General features: G+C 52.9%; 1 protein-coding gene across 1 annotated transcript in view; it reads right to left on the bottom strand.

Annotated features, from left to right (window-relative positions):
- LOC134019585 (agrin-like) overlaps positions 1–20,000 on the bottom strand; it is a 91,263-nt gene that overhangs the window by 59,492 nt on the left and 11,771 nt on the right. The window contains 4 exon segments of the mRNA XM_062460549.1: positions 3,387–3,608; positions 14,477–14,683; positions 16,069–16,293; positions 18,375–18,599. Of these exon segments, the coding sequence (XP_062316533.1) occupies positions 3,387–3,608; positions 14,477–14,683; positions 16,069–16,293; positions 18,375–18,599 (879 nt within the window).

Here is a 20,000-nt window from a genome sequence, read left to right as displayed (position 1 = left end):
GTTGGCGGGGAGACGCAGCAGGGGGTGGGGTGGGGGGGGGGGGGAGGGTGAGAGAGGTTGGCCCAGGAGGAAGTAGTTATGGGTGAGGGATTAAGGCAACGTGGAAATGCCAAAAGGCACTCTGGTGGCTCATCAACCTTCTGAAGAGAAGAGCGAGTGAGGGAGAGGGGTCGCGACACCGAGGGGGAAAAGAAGCAGGGCTGGTTTGTATTTTTTGAAAGGTAGCGAAAACACCTCGGAGATAGCTCAACTCCCCAGACATCGCTCGCTCCATCATCTCCTGCCCTTCTCCCCGCTGCTCCTCTTCCTCTTATTTACCTCCATCTCTCTCCTCTCCTTCTCTTGTTTATTAACCCCCCCATCCCTCCCCCATCCCTCCCCCCTGTCCTCCTTCCTCACCCCTCCTGTGTGCTCACAGTATGACCTACATCTCAAAACTCCCTGTTGGCATTGTTTCCATCACCTGTGAAGGAAACCATTTTTCTCTCTCTCTCACTAAATTACTTCTGTGCCTCCTCTCATCTATTTGGGTAAACATACATGAATTGCCTTCCAGAGCAGGTGATATCCTTTCGGGATGAGGGGGGGGCTGCTAGTGTGGTTCTCTCAGGCAGCCAGACAAGGTCATCCACCTCTCAAACACTGGGGAGAGGGGATGGGACGGGGGGTTGAGGAGGAGGGGAGGGTAGCAGTATGAGGATAATAAAAAATGGCACTCATATCACCACCGGCCCAGACCTGAGCCATATAGATAACTGGTGTGTTTCCTACCCTGGGAGGAGGGAAATTAAATGAGGACTGTGCGCACGGCCCTTTACTGTCCCGCCCTCGCACACCTCCATCAAGCCACGCCGTTTCTGCCGAGTCTGGCGTCGGGAGTCATAAACGTGATTATCAGGACAGAAAATAGCAAGGAGGCGGTTTAGTCAGGTGGTGTGTGGCGCGGAGCCGTGCGAGTTACAGTGGGAACAGAAACGACGAGCTAAGAATAAACCATCAACGCACGTCGTCTCATCATCATCACCGTCACCATCATCATCATTTCTCATACTGGCTTTCACGACAAGTTGAAAACGCTTATTGCCCTGTTCCTGCTGATGTTTGCTTCTCTAGGGAGCTGCTGCCATCGGTACGCCTGTTTTACTGACACGTAGCACGGAGGGCTCTCCGTAGCTAGCTACCTCCCGTCTTTTTAAATAAAGACTATTCATTACACGTCCGCCGGGGATGCAGTCAGACCTGTCTCCCTGCGCCGCAGAGTTCTAAATTGAGTTTGCCCGCCTGGGTCAAACATTCCTTTTGCTTCATTTCCCATTGGAATACATCCTTATGTGTGTGTGTATGTGTGTGTGTGTGTGTGTATGTGTGTGTGTATGTGTGTGGGGTGGGGGGTGATTTCAATTTTTTGGAGGGGGTTGATAGACTGTCAGTCTGGCTGGGTGGGCAAAGTGATGAAGAGCAAACGCTGGAGCCTCTTCCACCCACATAGCCCCGTCAGAGGATTCAATATGGACCCTGAAACCACGAACAACTGGAGAGGAACTGATGAATGGCTGTTGAGGTGTTGAACCAACAAGAGCAAATACAATCTATCTTTTTTATTTCAGTGTTACACTCAGCATAAAGAGAGTGTACTGGAGTGGTTTGGGTATTGGCAGGTTGGCTTAGCGGTTGCTAAATGCCTCCTCTGGAGGTCTCCATAAAGCACAGTCCTACCCAAGAGAGCAAATCAATAACTCCAGGACTACATCTAGTGAGCTTGGTATTAAAGCTGGGAGCATTTCAGTTGTTTCCATAATCATTGTCCTCTGATTATACATGATGTTCATTCCTACTACTTTGCACGGCCGCATAAAATACCGAAACCACTCTGGTCGTCTTTGGTAAATGGAACTAAAAACCACCATGAACGCGGGGCGTTAAGAATTTTAACGTAGCTCTGGGGTTGTATAGAGGGTTTAATAGGAAACTAAACCATTCACACATAAAGGCCAGACGTTGGGGACATTTCCACAAGCCTACAAAATAGTGTATTATCCAAGCCACTGTAAAGGATCATGAGGAAATCGTCTGTACACATATTCCTTTCCCCCCAGACTTTGAGCTTTGCCACTGGCGCTAGCTAACTAGCTACAAACAGACAAAGCCACATAACTCACTCCACCAATTACAAACAAGCTCTGCTCATCTGCAGTAAAGTGCTGCACAATAACTGCACAGTCTAAAAGGTCAAAAATAGGGAAATTGCAGGCTTGCACTTGGTGAGTGCGAGCAGGAGAGGGGGCAAGAGGAGGAGGGGGCGAGAGGAGGAGGGGGCGAGAGGAGGAGGGGGCGAGAGGAGGAGGGGGCGAGAGGAGGAGGGGGCAAGAGGAGGAGGGGGTGAGAGGAGGAGGTGGCGAGAGGAGGAGGGGAGGAGGGGGCGAGGAGGGGGCGAGAGGAGGAGGGGGCGAGAGGAGGAGGGGGCGAGAGGAGAAGGGGGTGAGAGGAGGGGGTGAGAGGAGGAGGGGGTGAGAGGAGGAGGGGTGAGAGGAGGGGGTGAGAGGAGGAGGGGGTGAGAGGAGGGGGTGAGAGGAGGAGGGGGTGAGAGGAGGAGGGGGTGAGAGGAGGGGGTGAGAGGAGGAGGGGGTGAGAGGAGGAGGACAAGAAAAGGAAAGACACGGTCAAAGTACACTGGAGTTATTGTGCAGTCAGTTGGTCTGAATGCATTTAGGATTTTAGCACACAGTAGCAAAGTTGTGGATTTGAGCAGCAGAGATGGAAATATTCTGTATTTAATGTGTCTACTAACTAAAATAAATGCAGAGTAAATGGCTCTGAGTAATAGCATGGGTAACACTCTACTGCTTTAAGCCAAGAGGTAAAATCCAGAATGAGTCACTGACAAATAGTACAACTTATCACCGCAAGTTCTTCTGTGGATCTAGATGAAGCTTAGGCTGGCATCCAGAACCATCATCCCCAGGTCTATAAGGAGGGATCAGGACCAGGCCTGGGTTTGATAGGAGCCAGGAGATAGCATCACCTGTGGGGCGCAAGATCTCTACGCGGGGAGTGCCACCAGGGGCAGAGGTTTGTTCTCAAGTATGGGTGGGACAGCTTCTTTTTACTAGCCGATGATGCGGCCGTTAAATATGATTTTCTTGATAAAAACAGTGTGGAGGGGGTGGGGGCAGATTTGCCGTTTTCAGAAAGTGGTTGAGACACGTCCCGTCCCCCGTCCCCCCCCGTGTAATGAAACCCACGCCCCCGAGTGCTACCATAGAAACCAGCTCAATGACCTTATATGACCGTTCAGAAGCGGCCATATAATGCTAGCGTGACAGCATGCGATGGGATGGGATGCTGTGCATGGATGGCGGCGCGGTGGAGCCGGTTGGGATACTCACCGCAGGGTCCTTTGTGCTGGATGTTGATCCTCCTCTGCAGCACGCAGCCCACGGCCCTCATGGCGCAGGAGCTGCGGTAGGTGTGGCCGTCGCTGCCGCAGACCGGGTCGTGCAGCTGGGAGCACGCCTCGGGACACTCGCACACCGGCTCGTCGTTCTTCACCACGCACACCGCCCCAAACTCACACGCCTTCTGCTGGCACGGGCTGGGCGCGTGCAGATCTGAACCCGCACCCAGAAACATCCCCGGAGACAGAGACAGCGGTTATGGTGAGATGGTGGTTGAGGGAGGTGGGGGTGAGGAGGGGCAGGGCAGGGTGGGGGTGAGGTAAGGGAGATATGGGGCAGGTTGGGGGTGAGGTAAGGGAGAGACGGGACAGGGTGGGGGTGAGGTAAGGGAGATATGGGGCAGGTTGGGGGTGAGGTAAGGGAGAGACGGGACAGGGTGGGGGTGAGGTAAGGGAGAGATAGGGCAGGGTGGGGGTGAGGTAAGGGAGAGACGGGGCAGGGTGGGGGTGAGGTAAGGGAGAGATGGGGCAGGGTGGGGGTGAGGTAAGGGAGAGATGGGGCAGGGTGGGGGTGAGGTAAGGGAGAGATAGGGCAGGGTGGGGGTGAGGTAAGGGAGAGACGCGGCAGGGTGGGGGTGAGGTAAGGGAGAGATAGGGCAGGGTGGGGGTGAGGTAAGGGAGAGATAGGGCAGGGTGGGGGTGAGGTAAGGGAGAGATAGGGCAGGGTGGGGGTGAGGTAAGGGAGAGATAGGGCAGGGTGGGGGTGAGGTAAGGGAGAGACGGGGCAGGGTGGGGGTGAGGTAAGGGAGAGATAGGGCAGGGTGGGGGTGAGGTAAGGGAGAGATAGGGCAGGGTGGGGGTGAGGTAAGGGAGAGATAGGGCAGGGTGGGGGTGAGGTAAGGGAGAGACGGGGCAGGGTGGGGGTGAGGTAAGGGAGAGACGGGGCAGGGTGGGGGTGAGGTAAGGGAGAGATAGGGCAGGGTGGGGGTGAGGTAAGGGAGAGACGGGGCAGGGTGGGGGTGAGGTAAGGGAGAGATAGGGCAGGGTGGGGGTGAGGTAAGGGAGAGACGCGGCAGGGTAAAAGGCAGAGGAGGTAAGTCGAGGAGATGAAGGGTCAGAAGTTAGCTTAGGGGCTGCAAGGTGGATTCCAACCCTGTCGTTTACACACACAAGCCTGAACTGTACGTTCTGCACTGCTGCTGTGTGTTTTCTGACTATTCACTGTCTTTGTTTTCCCCACCTCTCAGTATCCATTCTGCACTGCAGGTACCACAACGTGTTCCCTGTAGCATAACTTAACACCCGGTCTGGAACAGTCAGAGCGACGCTTTCACTCTCGGGCAAACAGGACGGTTAATTGGCATTCCCGGCATGCAGTTCAAAGCCATTTGTGAAAGCTTTTGCTTCAGGTCTTCCTTTGAGATGACCAGAGAGAAGTGAGGAAGACTTGAGAGAACAGAGAAAAAAAGCGGGAAAGTAAGAAACGAAGGAGCAGAGAAAAATACCTCTCCACTTAATAATTCACAAAGCTGAGCTTCTGGGTTTAGACAGATATGAAACATGAACATCAGACAGAGGTGTCTGCCACTGTTTGACACACACACATCTCTCTCTCTCTCTCTCTCTCTCTCTCTCCCTCTTCTGTATCTTTCTCTCTGTCTCCCTCTCTCTGTATCTCTCTCTCTGTATCTCTCTCTCTGTCTCCCTCTCCCTGTATCTCTCTGTCTCTCCCTCTCTGTATCTATCTCTCTCTGTATATCTCTCTCTCTCTCTCAGTGTATCCATCCAGCCTGACTGTGATGAACTGGAGGCTGGTTAAAGGGGCTCCAGTGGAAGGGGACTGGAGGCTGGTTAAAGGGGCTCCAGTGGAAGGGGACTGGCGGGGCAGGGGTGTGGCTACCAGGCGAGGAGGGAAGTAGGTCAGGAAGTGGAAATAACACAGAGACGGCAACGAGAGAAATCTTTTCATCATCGCTTCTTTCAATTTTCATTTTTTGTGTGTGTGTGTTGAGTGTCGGGGGGAGTTTTTGGCAGTTGAAAGATGAGAACTCAGGAGACCATGTGACCCAGGCCATCATTAGCCTACAGAACCAGACTCTGGCCTGATAAGTGGTTCTGCAGGCTGCAGACTCTCAGGCCTGATGAGTGAGTCTGCAGCCTGCAGAACCACTCATCAGGCCTGAGAGTCTGCAACCTGCAGAACCAGACTCATCAGGCCTGAGAGTCTGCAGCCTGCAGAACCACTCATCAGGCCTGAGAGTCTGCAGCCTGCAGAACCACTCATCAGGCCTGAGAGTCTGCAGCCTGCAGAACCGGACTCATCAGGCCTGAGTGTGTGTAGAGGCTGAGTAGAGGCTGTGTGTGTGAGTGGAGGCTGAGTGTGTGTTGAGGCTGAGAAGAGGCTGTGTGTGTGAGTGGAGGCTGAGTGTGTGTAGAGGCTGAGAAGAGGCTGTGTGTGTGAGTGGAGGCTGAGTGTGTGTAGAGGCTGAGAAGAGGCTGTGTGTGTGAGTGGAGGCTGAGTGTGTGTAGAGGCTGAGAAGAGGCTGTGTGTGTGAGTGGAGGCTGAGTGTGTGTAGAGGCTGAGAAGAGGCTGTGTGTGTGAGTGGAGGCTGAGTGTGTGTTGAGGCTGTCGTTTGTGGACAGTTTGGGGGAAAACATTTAAATGTTGAGAAGAAGTGTCGAGATGTCTTTGATCTACAGCTTCCAGTGAAGAGGGAAGGCTGGTGGTGTTGGGGTGGAGGACTGGTGTTGGTGCGGGATATTAGCTCTACAGAACCCCCCTCCACACACACTTTCTACTAAGCTACTGTCAGGGTGGTTTCTCTGGAAACCTCCTGTTGCTACACCCACCGTGCTGTCATTAGCCTGATTATTATGGGATTAGATGCCATCACAACGGGAGCTCTGTTTCAGAGCAGCCGTTTCCCTCCCAGTTAAGGGAAGCGTTTCATTCTGGCCCTGCCCGCAGGGGGCGCCGTGACGACAGACGGTAGAGGCCGTTTCACCTGACCACCCGCCCCCTGCCAAAACAAGCAGGAAGGGGAGGGGCTTAAGTAGGAGTGACGTCACCATGAAACCGTCACCTACTACAGCACTCTAGAACAGTTACTTGACAGGTTAACGTTTACTGTTTCAAGTCATGATGCGGAACTTTCAATTTAAATTTGTCAGGCCCTTAACATCCTTCTGTGTTGCAGTTGTAGTAGGAAGTGAAGGGAGGGGGAGATGTGTCTTAACAGCATAGGAAGACAGCATATCGCCGCTATTGTAAATGCCATCACTACAAAGACTTTTATTGTTGTAACTTTACACGTTATCCATGTAAATCTCACCACAGAAAAAACAAGCAGACATCAAAGCACTCCTCCTCCACTCCACACTCCAGCACAAAAGTAAACCCGGCCGGAAATGAAAAACTCACTTGAACTCGATGTAAGTTGGGGAAGAAAGTAGGGATTGAGGTGAGGTAGGGAGATAAGCGAGGCAGATGGCTGTGGCTGTGAGGGGCTATCCGCAGGCTGCGTTTAGACTGCCCAGCGGTGACCAGAATTGAACAAATCTTTACGGATCTTAAGCAAGGAAACGGGCTTTCACATGCTCTAATGGGAATGTTTCAGCTTGAGGGGTGGAACACTGCTATTGATTTCTGTGTTGTGGGAAGGCACTGTTTTTAACAGCTTTGACCTGGTAGAAACACATGTAACCAGTGGAACTGTGCCTAATTTTCTGGGGATTCAAAACGCCAGATTTTTTTTTTTACAGTCTGTGTGTGTGTAGCCCCGTATACGGGCTGGTTTTAGAAGCTCTGTCTACGTACACTGTGCCCTTCATAAGGGTTTACAGGCCTTGTTCCCAAGGGCGGGCTCCTCAAAAGCAACTGCAGCCTCCGATAACGCTTTTGTCCCTTTTTCCCTTTTGTTTCTCACAAAAAAAAGATGAATAGAATTCCAAAAACCCTGGCTTATTCCTTTTCCTTATTCCATCCATTCCCGCTGGAAGCACATTTCTCCTACAGATTTATTCAATCCAAGGAGAAAAAGGAGAAACTCCCCAAGTTCTTTGCCAGAATAATTTTTCGGGAAGAACTGCTATTAAGAGACTTGGTGATGGAAACTTCCTCTTTCCCCCAGTCACAGTAATTGCGATGGCTTGCATATTCCATGTTGCAGTGTAAAAAGTGAAATTGTGTCTTTCTTCCTCTCCCCCCCCCCGCCCCTTTTCTCTCTTTCTCAGACGCGGCGAGAAGCTTTCAAAGTGCAGCCTGTCATCCCTCAGGCTGGTGAGGGGGGGGGGGGGGGGGGCGCTGGGGTTGGAAGCTCAGGAGCCATGGCTGGTGACAGAACCATGGGGCTGGATCCTGCCTGCCTCTCACTACCACGCCGTTTCATCTCCTGCTTTCAGATACCACACGAAAGAGACATGACGGTGACACACAGTGTGTGTGTGTGTGTGTGTGTGCGTGTGTGTGTGTACGGGGGGGAGCGGGACACAGTGAAATACACGAGGCAGGAGACTGTGTGTGTGTACGGGGGGAGGGGATAGAAAGTGAGAAACAGAAAGAAGTGTGTGTGTGTGTGGGGGGGCACAGAAAGACTGAGACAGAGACTGAGCCACTGCCTTTGTGAGAGCTGGAGATGCAGGAGAGGCCTGGTGGAGGAACTGACAACACAGTGTTTATGTCGGAGGAGAGGGGACTCTAATGGCTGTCTCACTGTGAACTGTGCTCTGTAGCTTGTGGGCAGTGCTTTATCACCATCTGTGTGCGAGTGAGTGTGTGTGTGTGTGTGTGTGTGTGTGTGTGGTGCGCACATGGAGATTTGAATGTCACCACCTCCCTGTGCCTCTCTCCCACCAGCCTGCATGCTTTTGCTTCCTTAATTAGCGTGATATTTCAGCGGCGAGCCCCGCGTCGACGCCTGTGGGGAATTCCACTTCCTGTCAGCTGAAGTGGATCGCCGCGGTGACGGCGTGGCTGCTGCGCGGCAGGAAGCCGTCTGCGCAGGTCCTCCTCAGGGCCTCCGTTAGCCACCAGTGTTAAGTCAACGTCCTGCCAGCGATCTGCCTAACATTGTGACACGACTACCTGTAATAACCCCCCTCCCCCCGCCCTCCCAAGCCCCAGCATTTGAAAGTAAACTGCCATTTCACAGCCCCTATATCTGACAACCGAATGAAGTTTTCTTTTTGTACGGCCGACCTGAGAATGACCTCAGTTTACCATGACATTCTGAACATGAGCAGCAGGACGGGAGGGGGGGCTGTTCGAAGGCTTAAGACGAGGTGATATGATCTTAGAGCTGTGTGTGTGTGTGTGTGTGTGTGTAGGTACGTCCATGCTGTTAACCCTCTGCATACACGCATGGACGTCACAGCGTGGAGATCCGTTTACATCCTCATGCATATGCAGATTGGAATCTTCCTCACCTCATTCCGTATTATTTCCAGAGTCGCTTAAAGAGTGTGAGGGAAGCGGTCTTGGATGAATAAGGAACGCTCGTTCCTGCTCTTAGCATCCAATCTACCTACTGATATTCCCGCGATTCAGGCCAATTTGTACCGCCTTTGGTGTCGCTAATATTACCCTTTTAATTTTCACGAGTGTAGTGGATAATGTGCTCCTCTGCCGCAGCGTGAAGACTGTAGGAACGGAGGAACTGCTTCTACATTTGTTTTTGTTCTGTTTGAGAACAGAAACTTTTCAATTAAAATGGGAGCTTTCAAGCCCAGTGTCTCGCCTAGCAGTGAAAACATTCATGTAACATATTCCGGCATGGGGCTGGAAGAGAGGGAGGAGAGGCTAAATATTAACATACAGTAAAGGAATACCCTGGGGCTCAGTCTGCCTGCTACAGAGCACTTATCACCCAGTAATGGCTGCGAGGGGGCTAGCTCCTAATCCTCTGTGATGCATTCGAACCACAAACAGACTGCTGCACTGCTAAAACATATTGTATGATCAAGAGAGGGAGGGAGAGAGAAAGGGAATGAAAAAAGGGGGGGGGGGCAAGAGATAGGATGAGAGAAGGAGAGAGAGTGAGAGAAAGAAGGGAGGGGGGTAGGAGAGGGGAGTTAAGGAAATGTAAACAAGGTAAGTGATCTGAGGGTAAACAAGGAAACCAGGATGAGGAGAACATCTGTGGAACAAGGATGAGACAGGCTCACTACGAGCACACTCACACAGGAGGACAAGAGGAGAGGAGAAAAGGAGAGAGGAGAGGAGGAGAGGAGAGGAGGAGAGAGGAGAGAGGAGAGGAGGAGAGAGGAGAGGAGTGGAGGAGATAGGAGTGGAGGAGAGAGGAGAGAGGAGGAGAGAAGGAGGAGAGGAGTGGAGGAGAGAGGAGAGGAGGAGAGATGAGAGGGGGAGAGAGGAGAGGAGGACAGAGGAGAGGAGGAGGAGAGGAGAGGAGGAGAGAGGAGAGGAGAGATGAGAGATGAGAGGAATGGAGAAAACAGCAGTCTACCAAACACCAGATGGATATTACACACACTGTGACCCTGATGGAATCTGTTGCCCACCACACAGCAGGAAGAGGGGGAGGGAGGGTGGGGGGATGGGTGTAGCAGAGAGAGAGGTGTGTTGGGGGAGGGATGGGTGTAGCAGAGAGAGAGGTGTGTTGGGGGAGGGATGGGTTTAACATCCACACCCCATACTCTAACTATATTTTAATATATACAATATATCTTCACATGATTAAGATATATTTGGGGCATTTTTATGTTTCATTGGACAGTGACAGTTAAGCGTGGCAGGAAAGGCAGGGGAGAGAGAGAGAGGAAGACATGCAGCAAATGCCCCGGGCCGGATTCAAACCCAGGCCACTGGCGGCAGGGCCCACGTGATATACACCCTTCCCGAACAGACACCAGCTCGCCCCCCCCCCACATTTATACATACACAGTATATGAATATGTATACAACCTTGGCACTGAAGCCCCTACCCCACGTCCCTATCAGGGTGATCAGGCAGCGACGGACCAGGCTAAATGTAATGTCTCCTGGCTCTCAGACACTTCAGGGCTGCGCTGATACTTAGATTCATTAGAGGAAAAATCACTGGATGTCTCCAACAGGTTCAATAGGTACTCGCATTATTATTGTTTATGAGCATAATCACCGTGGCGGGTGTCCCTGTCACGGGAGGAGATGCTAATCAAATAAACATGCAAATGACACTCGCTGCTGTGTCTTGTCACCTTGGGCTCTATTTTGGCAACTGCCGAGCTGTGATGATTTGCTGAGTTTGGTGTCAACGACGACAAACCGACAGATTCCGTAGAAACCGCCGGAATCACACATGGGCACACTCACAAACTCCCTGAATACGTATAGACCACTACCCTTCATGAAGAGCAATACACAAATATAAAGTCACTGTGCAATGACAAATGCCTATCAAATGAACTACCTACACTGTCTGCATGTGACTCCACCTTGCATGTGTGTGTGTGTGTGTGTGTCTGAGAGCAGCTGTACCTGTGAATGTTGCAGACTCTCCCTAGCAGAAGGCAGCCAGCCTCCAAGGTCAAGCCAGACACGTCTAACCTTTCCTGACTCCTTAACAGGGCAGTCCAGGGAATGCGAAGAATGGGTCGCAATCCATATTCATTTAGCTCTCGTCCACATTCATCCAACAGCTCGACCTCAGTCGTGACTGTGTGACTCCAGGTGAAGGCTTTAGGGCCCATCTGAAAATAAATCAACCGTGACCACAGAAGTCTATAAATCAACATTCTCCTCACGCAGTGGTAAATCTAATGGTCTCCGGAGAGATCCAGCGCACAGTCCACGCCAGCGGCTGGTTCTGGTGCCCCGGAGCCCGTGGCGTTACCTCAGGACGGGGAGAGCGAGAGGGTTGATGACAGTCACATGAGGGGCTGTCATCCTGGCCGGGGCGAGATTTACGACAGAGTGGTTTTGATGTAAAAAAAAATCTTGTGGGTTTGATCAATGAACTATCTTGGTCTCCGCTGCACAAAGGGAGGAGGGGGCTGGCCTGTCAGTAATGATAACTTGTCATCTCTGTCTCAACCTCTTACGGTCCTCCCGCCAGCTCGAGATTTTCAGTTTATATGAACATTCTAGTAGCACAAGCTCGCCAGTGTAGGCGACAGGATGGAGTCACAGAGGGATTATGGGTAGTGTAGTGTCAGGGTACTCTACGCGATGCTCCGCGACAGCAGGAAGTGTCTCCGAGTCATGGGGACAGTTGAGGTCATCTTAAGTGGCGTCAAAGTTCAAAAGTCTAATTGTGATTTTTACAACGTGTAGTTTAAGTGGGCCGCTCTGAGAATGCTGTCGATGTGACATGGGTACTGTGTGTGTGTGTGTGCGTACTATATGTGCGTTTTCGGAAGACAAGCTCGTTCATCAGGCAACAATGGCTGGTTTGGGGGGGGGATGGGTGTCTCTAGTGCGTAACTGCTTGTGCTCAGCCCCGGGCTATTGATCGCCGCGTGACAAAGAGCTGCTTAGACAAGAGATTAAGACGCTGGTTCGATTCAGATTCAGACGTCACGCAGACAAACAAAAAGGTGTGCACAGACAGACAGGCAGACAAACACACGCGCGCACACCCTCTCGAACTTCAGAGTTTGGAGCAGGGCCTTATCTAATCTGAAAGCTAGTTGTCCAAACATGCAGAGAGAGAAGATAGAGAGAAGATAGAGAGAAGATAGAGCGAGAGAGAAGAGGACCAGAGAGAGAGAGAGAGAGAGAGAGCAGATAGATAGAGAGAAGATAGAGAGAGAAGATAGAGAGGAGAGAGAAGAGGACCAGAGAGAGAGAGAGAGAGAGAGAAGATAGAGAGAAAGAGCAGATAGATAGAGAGAAGATAGAGAGAGAGAGAGAAGATAGAGAGAAGGAGAGAGAAGAGGACCAGAGAGAGAGAGAGAAGATAGAGAGAGAAAGGGAGAGAGAAGAGGACCAGAGAGAGAGAGAGAGAGAGAGAGAGAGAGAGAGAGAGAGAGAGAGAGAGAGAGAGAGAGAGAGAGATCTAGGAGAGGACAGAGAAGTGAAACAGCGTAGCAGAAGGGCTCAGTAATTAAACATCAGTGTGTGTGCAGGTGTCCAGAGCTGAGGACTCCCCCTTCCTAAGCATCCTCCCCAGCCAGCCCACCGCCTCAGTGGGTACCTCGCTCAGCGCTTTTGATGTTTAATTAAATGCAATGGACGGGGGGGGGGGGGGGGGTGTCTGTGTGCTAGCAGTTACAAATATATAAATATGCTAATGTAAATACAAATGCGTTGGAGAAAAAATAACATTGCAGCTTGCCACAGGCAAAATTCCGATAGGTGGAGAAAAAGTGAAAAACAAACAAACCACCCCAAAAAAAGAAGAAAAAAAAAGAAGAACTTTACGACCATTTACTTTGTCGGAAATAATTAAATAAAAACAAAATACATAAGCGCCCCTGCCATTTTCGCATGTTAATTTATGCATCTCGGAGACTGAGACAGCAAAACAAGGCTAATGAGAGCCGGCATGATACCACGGCAACGCCTCCGATTTCACCACCTCCAAACAACTCAGTATTCAGGTCCTGGGGTGGAGGAAAGGATGAAGATGTCTGTCTGAGGGCCCCAGAGGGCCCCAGAGGGGAAAGCTCCTCTAGCTATGCCTGTGCCTCTCCTGCAGCATGGGGCAGTGACTCGGCGCTCCACTACTCTGGTCTTGGGGACGTTTCAAGTGCAGTCCGAAACAAACCCCCGGTGTGACTCGGGGAGGAAGTTGGAAGGAGTTTAGCGGAACAGGAAGTGGGTGATGTCAGGGCCAAAGGTGGGGTGGGACTGTGGGGGGCTGCATGCACAGGAGCATGCTGGGTGGGGCTGGGTGGGGCTGGGTGGGGCTGGGTGGGGCTGGGTGGGGCAGGGTGGGGCTGGGTGGGGCTGGGTGGGGCAGGGTGGGGCTGGGTGGGGCTGGGTGGGGCTGGGTGGGGCTGGGTGGGGCTGGGTGGGGCTGGGTGGGGCAGGGTGGGGCTGGGTGGGGCAGGGTGGGGCTGGGTGGGGCAGGGTGGGGCTGGGTGGGGTAGGGTGGGGCTGGGTGGTTGATGTTTTTTTTTATTTATTTTTTTATTTGTATTTTTTTACACAAAGACGACACACAGCAGTTGGGAAGAAGAAGAGCTCTCCGACCTCACGTACAGCTCCTCTCCCCTAATACAGAGGGTTGCAGGGAGGAGGGGCCTTCACACACGACGACACACAACTTGGAGAGTTAGAGAGAGGTAGAGACAGATAGAGAGAGCGAGAGAAAGACAGAAAGAGATAGAGAGAGACAGAGAGAGAGAGAGATGGACAGCAGGAAGACAAGGACAAGACAACCAGTCCGGTTCAGTCCACTTGGAGGAAACTCAAAGGGGTGTTTCCACACCCCTCCTCAGCCCTCCAAGTGGTCAGAGTGTCCACAAGGCTGGACTCTCCCCCGCTGCAGCGCTTGGTTTGTCCCAGAAACAGCAGACGCCAGACGGACAGAGACAGACAGACTCACACTGGCACTGAAACAACAAAGAATACTTTTTTTTTTTTTTTAAACACAAGTAAAGCAACAAACGGAAAAAAGACAAAAGAGACAGAGAGATACAAAGACAAAGAGAGGATGAAAGGATGTGTGTGTGTGTGTGTGGGACCCAGTGAAGTGGTGAGACTGGCACTACCAGTGGAGTGACATGAATGAACGATGACGGCGTGTGGTGTGACGCGTGTGAAGGCGGCGCGTGACCATGGTGACGAGGGCGTTGGGATGGAGGTGACAAGAGGAGACATGGCGGGGTTAACTGTTAACATCCTGTCAGCTTGTGAGGAGGTGGGAAGGTGCTTCCCGGCACAGACGCCCACTCACACACACAGGACTGAACAACCACGTTTAAACAAACCCAGAACTAGAAGAAGCACACTGCAAAAAAGGGAGAGGGGTCACAGGGGAGTAATAGAAAGAGGTTTCCTCTGATTGGTCCACAGGGGGGAGGAGGAGGAGGAGGCAAGGGGGGGAAATAAACAAACCAAACAAAGAGGGTGAGAGAAGTAGAGAGAAAGAGGACCAGCGTTCCTACAGGCTCCCTCATCCTCCCTCATCCTTTACTCACCACACGGGCCCAGCTGCTTGACGGGGATGTGGCTCTTGGACTGGCACTCCGCCCTGCGCCGCTCGCAGTCGTTGCTGTATGTGTGTCCGTCCCTGCCGCACAGCGGCTTGTAGCTGCCGTCGCACAGGAGCGGCTCGCAGGAGCAGCGGGCCCCCAGGCGCTCCACCAGACACACAGAGTTGAACTGGCACTCCTCCTGGCAGTCCTCTGGAGGAGGGGAGGGGAGAGGAGGGGGGAGGGACAGGGGAGCGGAGAGGAGGGGAGGGGGGAGGGGAGGGGGGGGAGAGGAGGGGAGGGGGGGAGAGGAGGGGGGAGGGAGAGGGGAGCGGAGAGGAGGGGAGGGGGGAGGGGAGGGGGGGGAGAGGAGGGGAGGGGGGGGAGAGGAGAGGGGGAGAGTGGTGAGCGACATGCAGGAGGTCAGTGGGGACGGTGTGGTGTAGTGTGTGTCCTGTGTGCCTCTGGGTCAGCATGCTACGCTCTTACGTGGCGTATGTCAACACAACAGGAGACATCACTGCTGCAGCCTGGGTCTGAATCCGGCCTCGGCCTTTTGCTGCATGTCTCCCCCCTTTCCCTCTCCCTGCCTTGTCACACTTTAAAAAACTGTCTAATAAAGCATGAACAACAGCCCTAAAATATATATCTATTATTTTTTATAATGTTACAATAAGATATCCGTAGATGTGGACCTACTACTATTATTCAATACAATGTGCAGCGCAGTAACAATTTACATCAAATAGTCATTTCAGAATGGGGGTGTTGTAGAATGACAATCACTAATCACTTGAGCCAATCACTTGAGCCTGTTTCTCCACGAGACACACTCACACTGTAGGCAGGATCCGAGCTGGGACTTCATTACATTACTGATCACTGGATCAAATTTCGACTAGTAATTCAATTTTTTTTCTCTCTTCCATTTTCCCTTTCTTGAAAGGCAGTGGCGCTCTGCAGCTTAATTAGAGAGCTCTCTTATCTGAGGCGGAACATTACAACGGCTGCATGATGTCGCTCTACGAGTCAAACCATCGCTTTTTAACCCAACGGGCCAAAGCACAGGATTTCATGGCTCTCCATATCAAGTCAAATTATTCTCTGTATTTCTAAATCTACCGATAGCAGTAAAATGCCACTATCCCACCATGCAATTTGACCAGTGGATAATAAGGCAAATGATCTAGTTTGAATGTGAATGCTGCCCACTCTGAAGAGCAGTCTGTATCTTGCCATCATGGGGGCGCACACCACCATGTGTGTGTGTGACTGTCTGTGTGTGTGTGTGTGTGGTAAGACTCCGTCACATGTCGTGTCTAAAAAGGCACAACAAGCATACACAGCCCACTAAAGCCCCCAGAGCACAACAAGAACATTGGATTTCTTCAGATCTCTATCGCTGTACTGTAAGACCTGACAGTGGTCTTGATTCCACCAAAATGAATCCCAGTTTTAATACAGGAGTGATAAGACTGCGTGGCCCTATCAGAACGCAGGAATCCCGCTATCATGCACAAGCCGCGGGCCCCAGGACCCTGGTACAGTTTTATCTGGCCCTGTCAGAGCGGCGACTGTTCTGGAAACCTCCGCCTCACCTTGCGTCCTGCAGCGCCCGGCGTGGACCTTCTTGATGTCGAGGTTCTGCAGCATGCCCACCCGCGTCATGTGACACTCGCTGTTGTAGGTCTGGCCGTCACTGGCACACAGCGCGTCACCACCAGGCGGGCAGGACTCGGGCGGGGCGAACACCAGCGGGCGACGGGTACGAAGCTCCACCCTGCACGCCACGTTCAGGCTGTTCTCACTGTCCTTACAGGGGTCTGGGGGAGGAGGGGAGGAGGAGCGAGTGGGGGAGATGAGAGAGGCGGAGGGGTGAGGAGGGGTGAAGGGAGGAGGAGAGAGTGGGGTGGGAGGAGGGGAGAGGGAGAAAGGAGATGTGGTTATATTCATCACCAGGGATACTCTACAGATAGGCCCGTTATCAGCACCGGTACCCCCGGAGACGGCGGCAGGGAGCCCACGGATCGCCGCGGCGACAAGGTTCCAAATGGAGGGCGAACAACGTGTTTGATTGGGCTCAGTTCCCCTGCTCAAAGGGAACTGGCGCGCGAGCCGTATCAGCTGTAATCATAATGGGATTGGGTGGTGTTTGGGGCAGGGGGGTTATTGAAATGGGAACCTCAGCTTTATCCAGCCTCTACACTTTTTCAGCATGAGAAGAGACAAAGGATTTATGTAGCGCCGTGCCACATTAAAACACTGCCAAGCCCAGAGCAAGCCATTCAAAAAGGACGAGACCTGATCGGGCAAGGAGAGAGAGTGAGGCGAAGAAAAAAGGGAGAGGGTGTGGGGGGGGGGGGGTGGTGTTGGTGGGTGTGTGGTGGTGCATGTGTGTGATGGTGGTGGTTATGTGTGTGTGTGGAGGGTTGTGTGTGTGTGTGTGTGTGTGGAGGGTTGTGTGTGTGTGTGTGGAGGGTTGTGTGTGTGTGTGTGTGTGTGTGTGTGTGGTGGTTGTGTGTGTGGAGGGTTGTGTGTGTGTGTGTGGTGGTTGTGTGTGTGTGGAGGGTTGTGTGTGTGTGCGTGTGGTGGTTGTGTGTGTGTGGAGGGTTGTGTGTGTGTGCGTGTGGTGGTTGTGTGTGTGTGGAGGGTTGTGTGTGTGTGTGTGGTGGTTGTGTGTGTGTGGAGGGTTGTGTGTGTGCAGTTGGCGTCCAAGGCCCCTGGCTTGAAAACAAAGAGAGGCTCCGCCACATCAAAGAGCTGGATCGGTTGGGCCATCCTGGCTGTGTCGGGGGGGGTGGGGGGGGTGTATACACAGGCCCTCCCTCCCTCTCCAGGTCAGGGCGTGTGTGCAGCAGCACCACGGAGCGCCTCGCCTCGCCAGGAGGCGCTGGCGGCGACACCGACTCCGCTAACGTTGGCCCGCGCAAACCGGTCATTATTTTCCTGCAGAAGACCATTACCTCCCATTACCGGAGAGGAGCAGCTTCCAGCATGGCAGTCCACCGCAGGCTTGCAGGGAGGGAGGGAGGGGGGGAGGGAGGGAGGGAGGGAGGGGGGGGGAGGGAGGGAGGGGGGGGGGAGGGGTAATTAGACAGACCGTAGCTAGGCACTGCTAGACACAGCTGTATGTGTAAATCATCAACATTTGTCTAGCAGCGGAAAGAGAGCTGAGACAGCCGTTGCTGGAACAGGATTGCTCTGAAAGATTTAGGACCCTCGTGGCAGGTCTCTTGGGGCCCAGCCCTCCCGGGGGGAGGGGGGGGGGGGGGGGAGGGCCTCATGGAACCCGGAGCACGCTCGCGTGGTTTCAGAGGTTGGATGTGTTTTACAACTGTCCCTCCCTCCGGGGCCAAGAGCATCCATCCGCTTCACTCTGTCCCCTCTCAGGGTCCCTGTCACTCTGGGAGGGGTGTGTGTGTGTGTGTGTGTGGGGGGGGGGGTCTGCATACTCTGTCTGGCTTACCCAGAGAAGATATCTCAAAGTCAGAGGCCCCCGAGAGAAAAACAACTGCGAAAGAATATTCAAACCCCACACAGGGGGGGGCGCCGACGCACGCAATTTCAAACCGTTCCACTTAAAAGCCACCGTCTTCTTTTGTTAGTCAACAATCTGCACTGCGGGAGTGTTTGCGTGAGGCGGAAGGGCCCGGAATGAAGGCTGGGGATCCCGATGTGGATTTAGTGTAGGTGGGGAGAGGACAAGGAAGCCTCCATATCAACATCTCCAAGGTGAGCGAGAACAAGACCCCTGTTCCGACAGCTTCAGCTCTGATCACACGCTTCCCAGTTTGCTCACACTAATCTACTGCGGGTGAACAGAGAGCTGAACACACACGTCTCATCCGGAGCAAGGCCGGCCCAGCAGGAAGTGGGGCCGGGCGGGGCAGCAGAGGGAACTCACCGCAGGGCCCCTGGTGCTGCAGCTGGACGTTCTGCTGGGCGTCGCAGGCGTGCTTGTGGAGCTCACACTGGTTGCGGTAGTCTTTGCCGTCGCTGCCGCACACCCCCTCCCGGGCCACGCCCTCGCAGCTCAGGGGGCACATGCACTTGGCCGACAGGCCGTCGGATGACTGGACGCAGGTGCTGCCGTAGCTGCAGCTCACTTCGCTGCACGGGTCCTTCAGAGCTGCAGGGAGGGAGGGGGGGGAGAAGGGATAAAGGGAGAAGGGAGGGAAGGGATGGATGGAGGGAGGGAGAGAAGGGTGGGAGGTAGGGAGGGAGAGAAGGGAAAGAATCATTAGAATGTGAAGTATAATCATACCCGATGACACACTGCCTTTCACAACAGCTCCATAATGGGCGACAGCACAAACGTGTAAGAATGGCGCCGTGCCAAACTAGTTAGAGCGGAGTGTGGGCCTGTGGGAGGACTGACGGGAGAGGTGGATGGATGGATGGCTCTGGTCTGAAGGACTACTTGACATCCTGACTAAGTCTCCATGGTCACAGCTGGCTGGCTGTACAAACAAGCACCCATCGGCTGCCGCTCCAATTCAAGGAGGCTCTGCATTCACAATACATTCTCGATTGCTATGCTCCGGCATGCTCTCTGTGGATCCACAGAGGACCCTCCGAAAGTTTCCCTTCCTTGGTGAGGACGAGAGAAGCTCCCCGGGGATCTGTTTTGTTTCTGTGGTTATTATTAAACAGCTCGCCACTCGGTGACACGAGTGGGAGGAACTTCTCATTTAGCCGACGCCTTCGAGTGATGGAGGTATTTTTGTAGCTCATAAGCTCGACAAAGGAGGAACCATCCGATTATGATCTGCGTTATTTTTGCCTGATACATATTTATGACGGGCATTAACAAACACACAGCAGCATAGCCCTGAGGGAGCGCGGTCCCTCTGACAAGACTCAGCAGTCATTTCCTTTGCCGGCCACTTTTTTTATCCCCCAGAATAATATTTATCTGCGTCCAATATCCCCTTTTGTTACATTCGTTTATGAATTTTATTTTGGGCCGAGGCCGTATATATTAATCCACAATCCTTCACTGAACGCTTTGTTGTTGAAAAGAGTGTCGCTCGTCTTTACCAGGGTGTGTGTGTGTGTCTTTGTGTGTGTGTGTGTATGAGGTGTGTGTGTGTGTAGGTCTGTGTGTAGGTGTGTGTGTGTGTAGGTAGCAGTGAGGCTGAGGGGAATTATCGGGAGGACTGACAAACTACGCCTGCTACAAGACAAGGAAGGCTTAGGAAGGCTTGCTAGCAGAGTGAAAAAGCGAAAAGTGCTACATGCTAAAGTCAGGCTTTGACGCAGAGCCACGCCGGGACACACAGACAGCCAGAGACCCTGTTTGCTTTTTGACAGTAAACTGCATTTACCTCACACTTCTTAAACACATGAAATAATAGTGGGAGCGGTTTTTATTCCCCCCACCCTGCTAGCGTAGCCGCCGCGCCGCGATGACAGCCGAGGAAGGGGCACGGCGGGGGGGCCTGAGGTAGGAGTGTGGGGGCGGTGGGACGGGGATGTGATTTGAATGCTTAGGGGGCCGTCCGGTTTTCTCGGCTTGCGACTCGCCTCG

The sequence above is a fragment of the Osmerus eperlanus genome, chromosome 4, assembly GCF_963692335.1.
Source record: "Osmerus eperlanus chromosome 4, fOsmEpe2.1, whole genome shotgun sequence".
In the NCBI taxonomy this organism is placed as follows: Eukaryota; Metazoa; Chordata; class Actinopteri; order Osmeriformes; family Osmeridae; genus Osmerus; species Osmerus eperlanus.
This window is presented reverse-complemented; position numbering and strand designations above follow the sequence as displayed.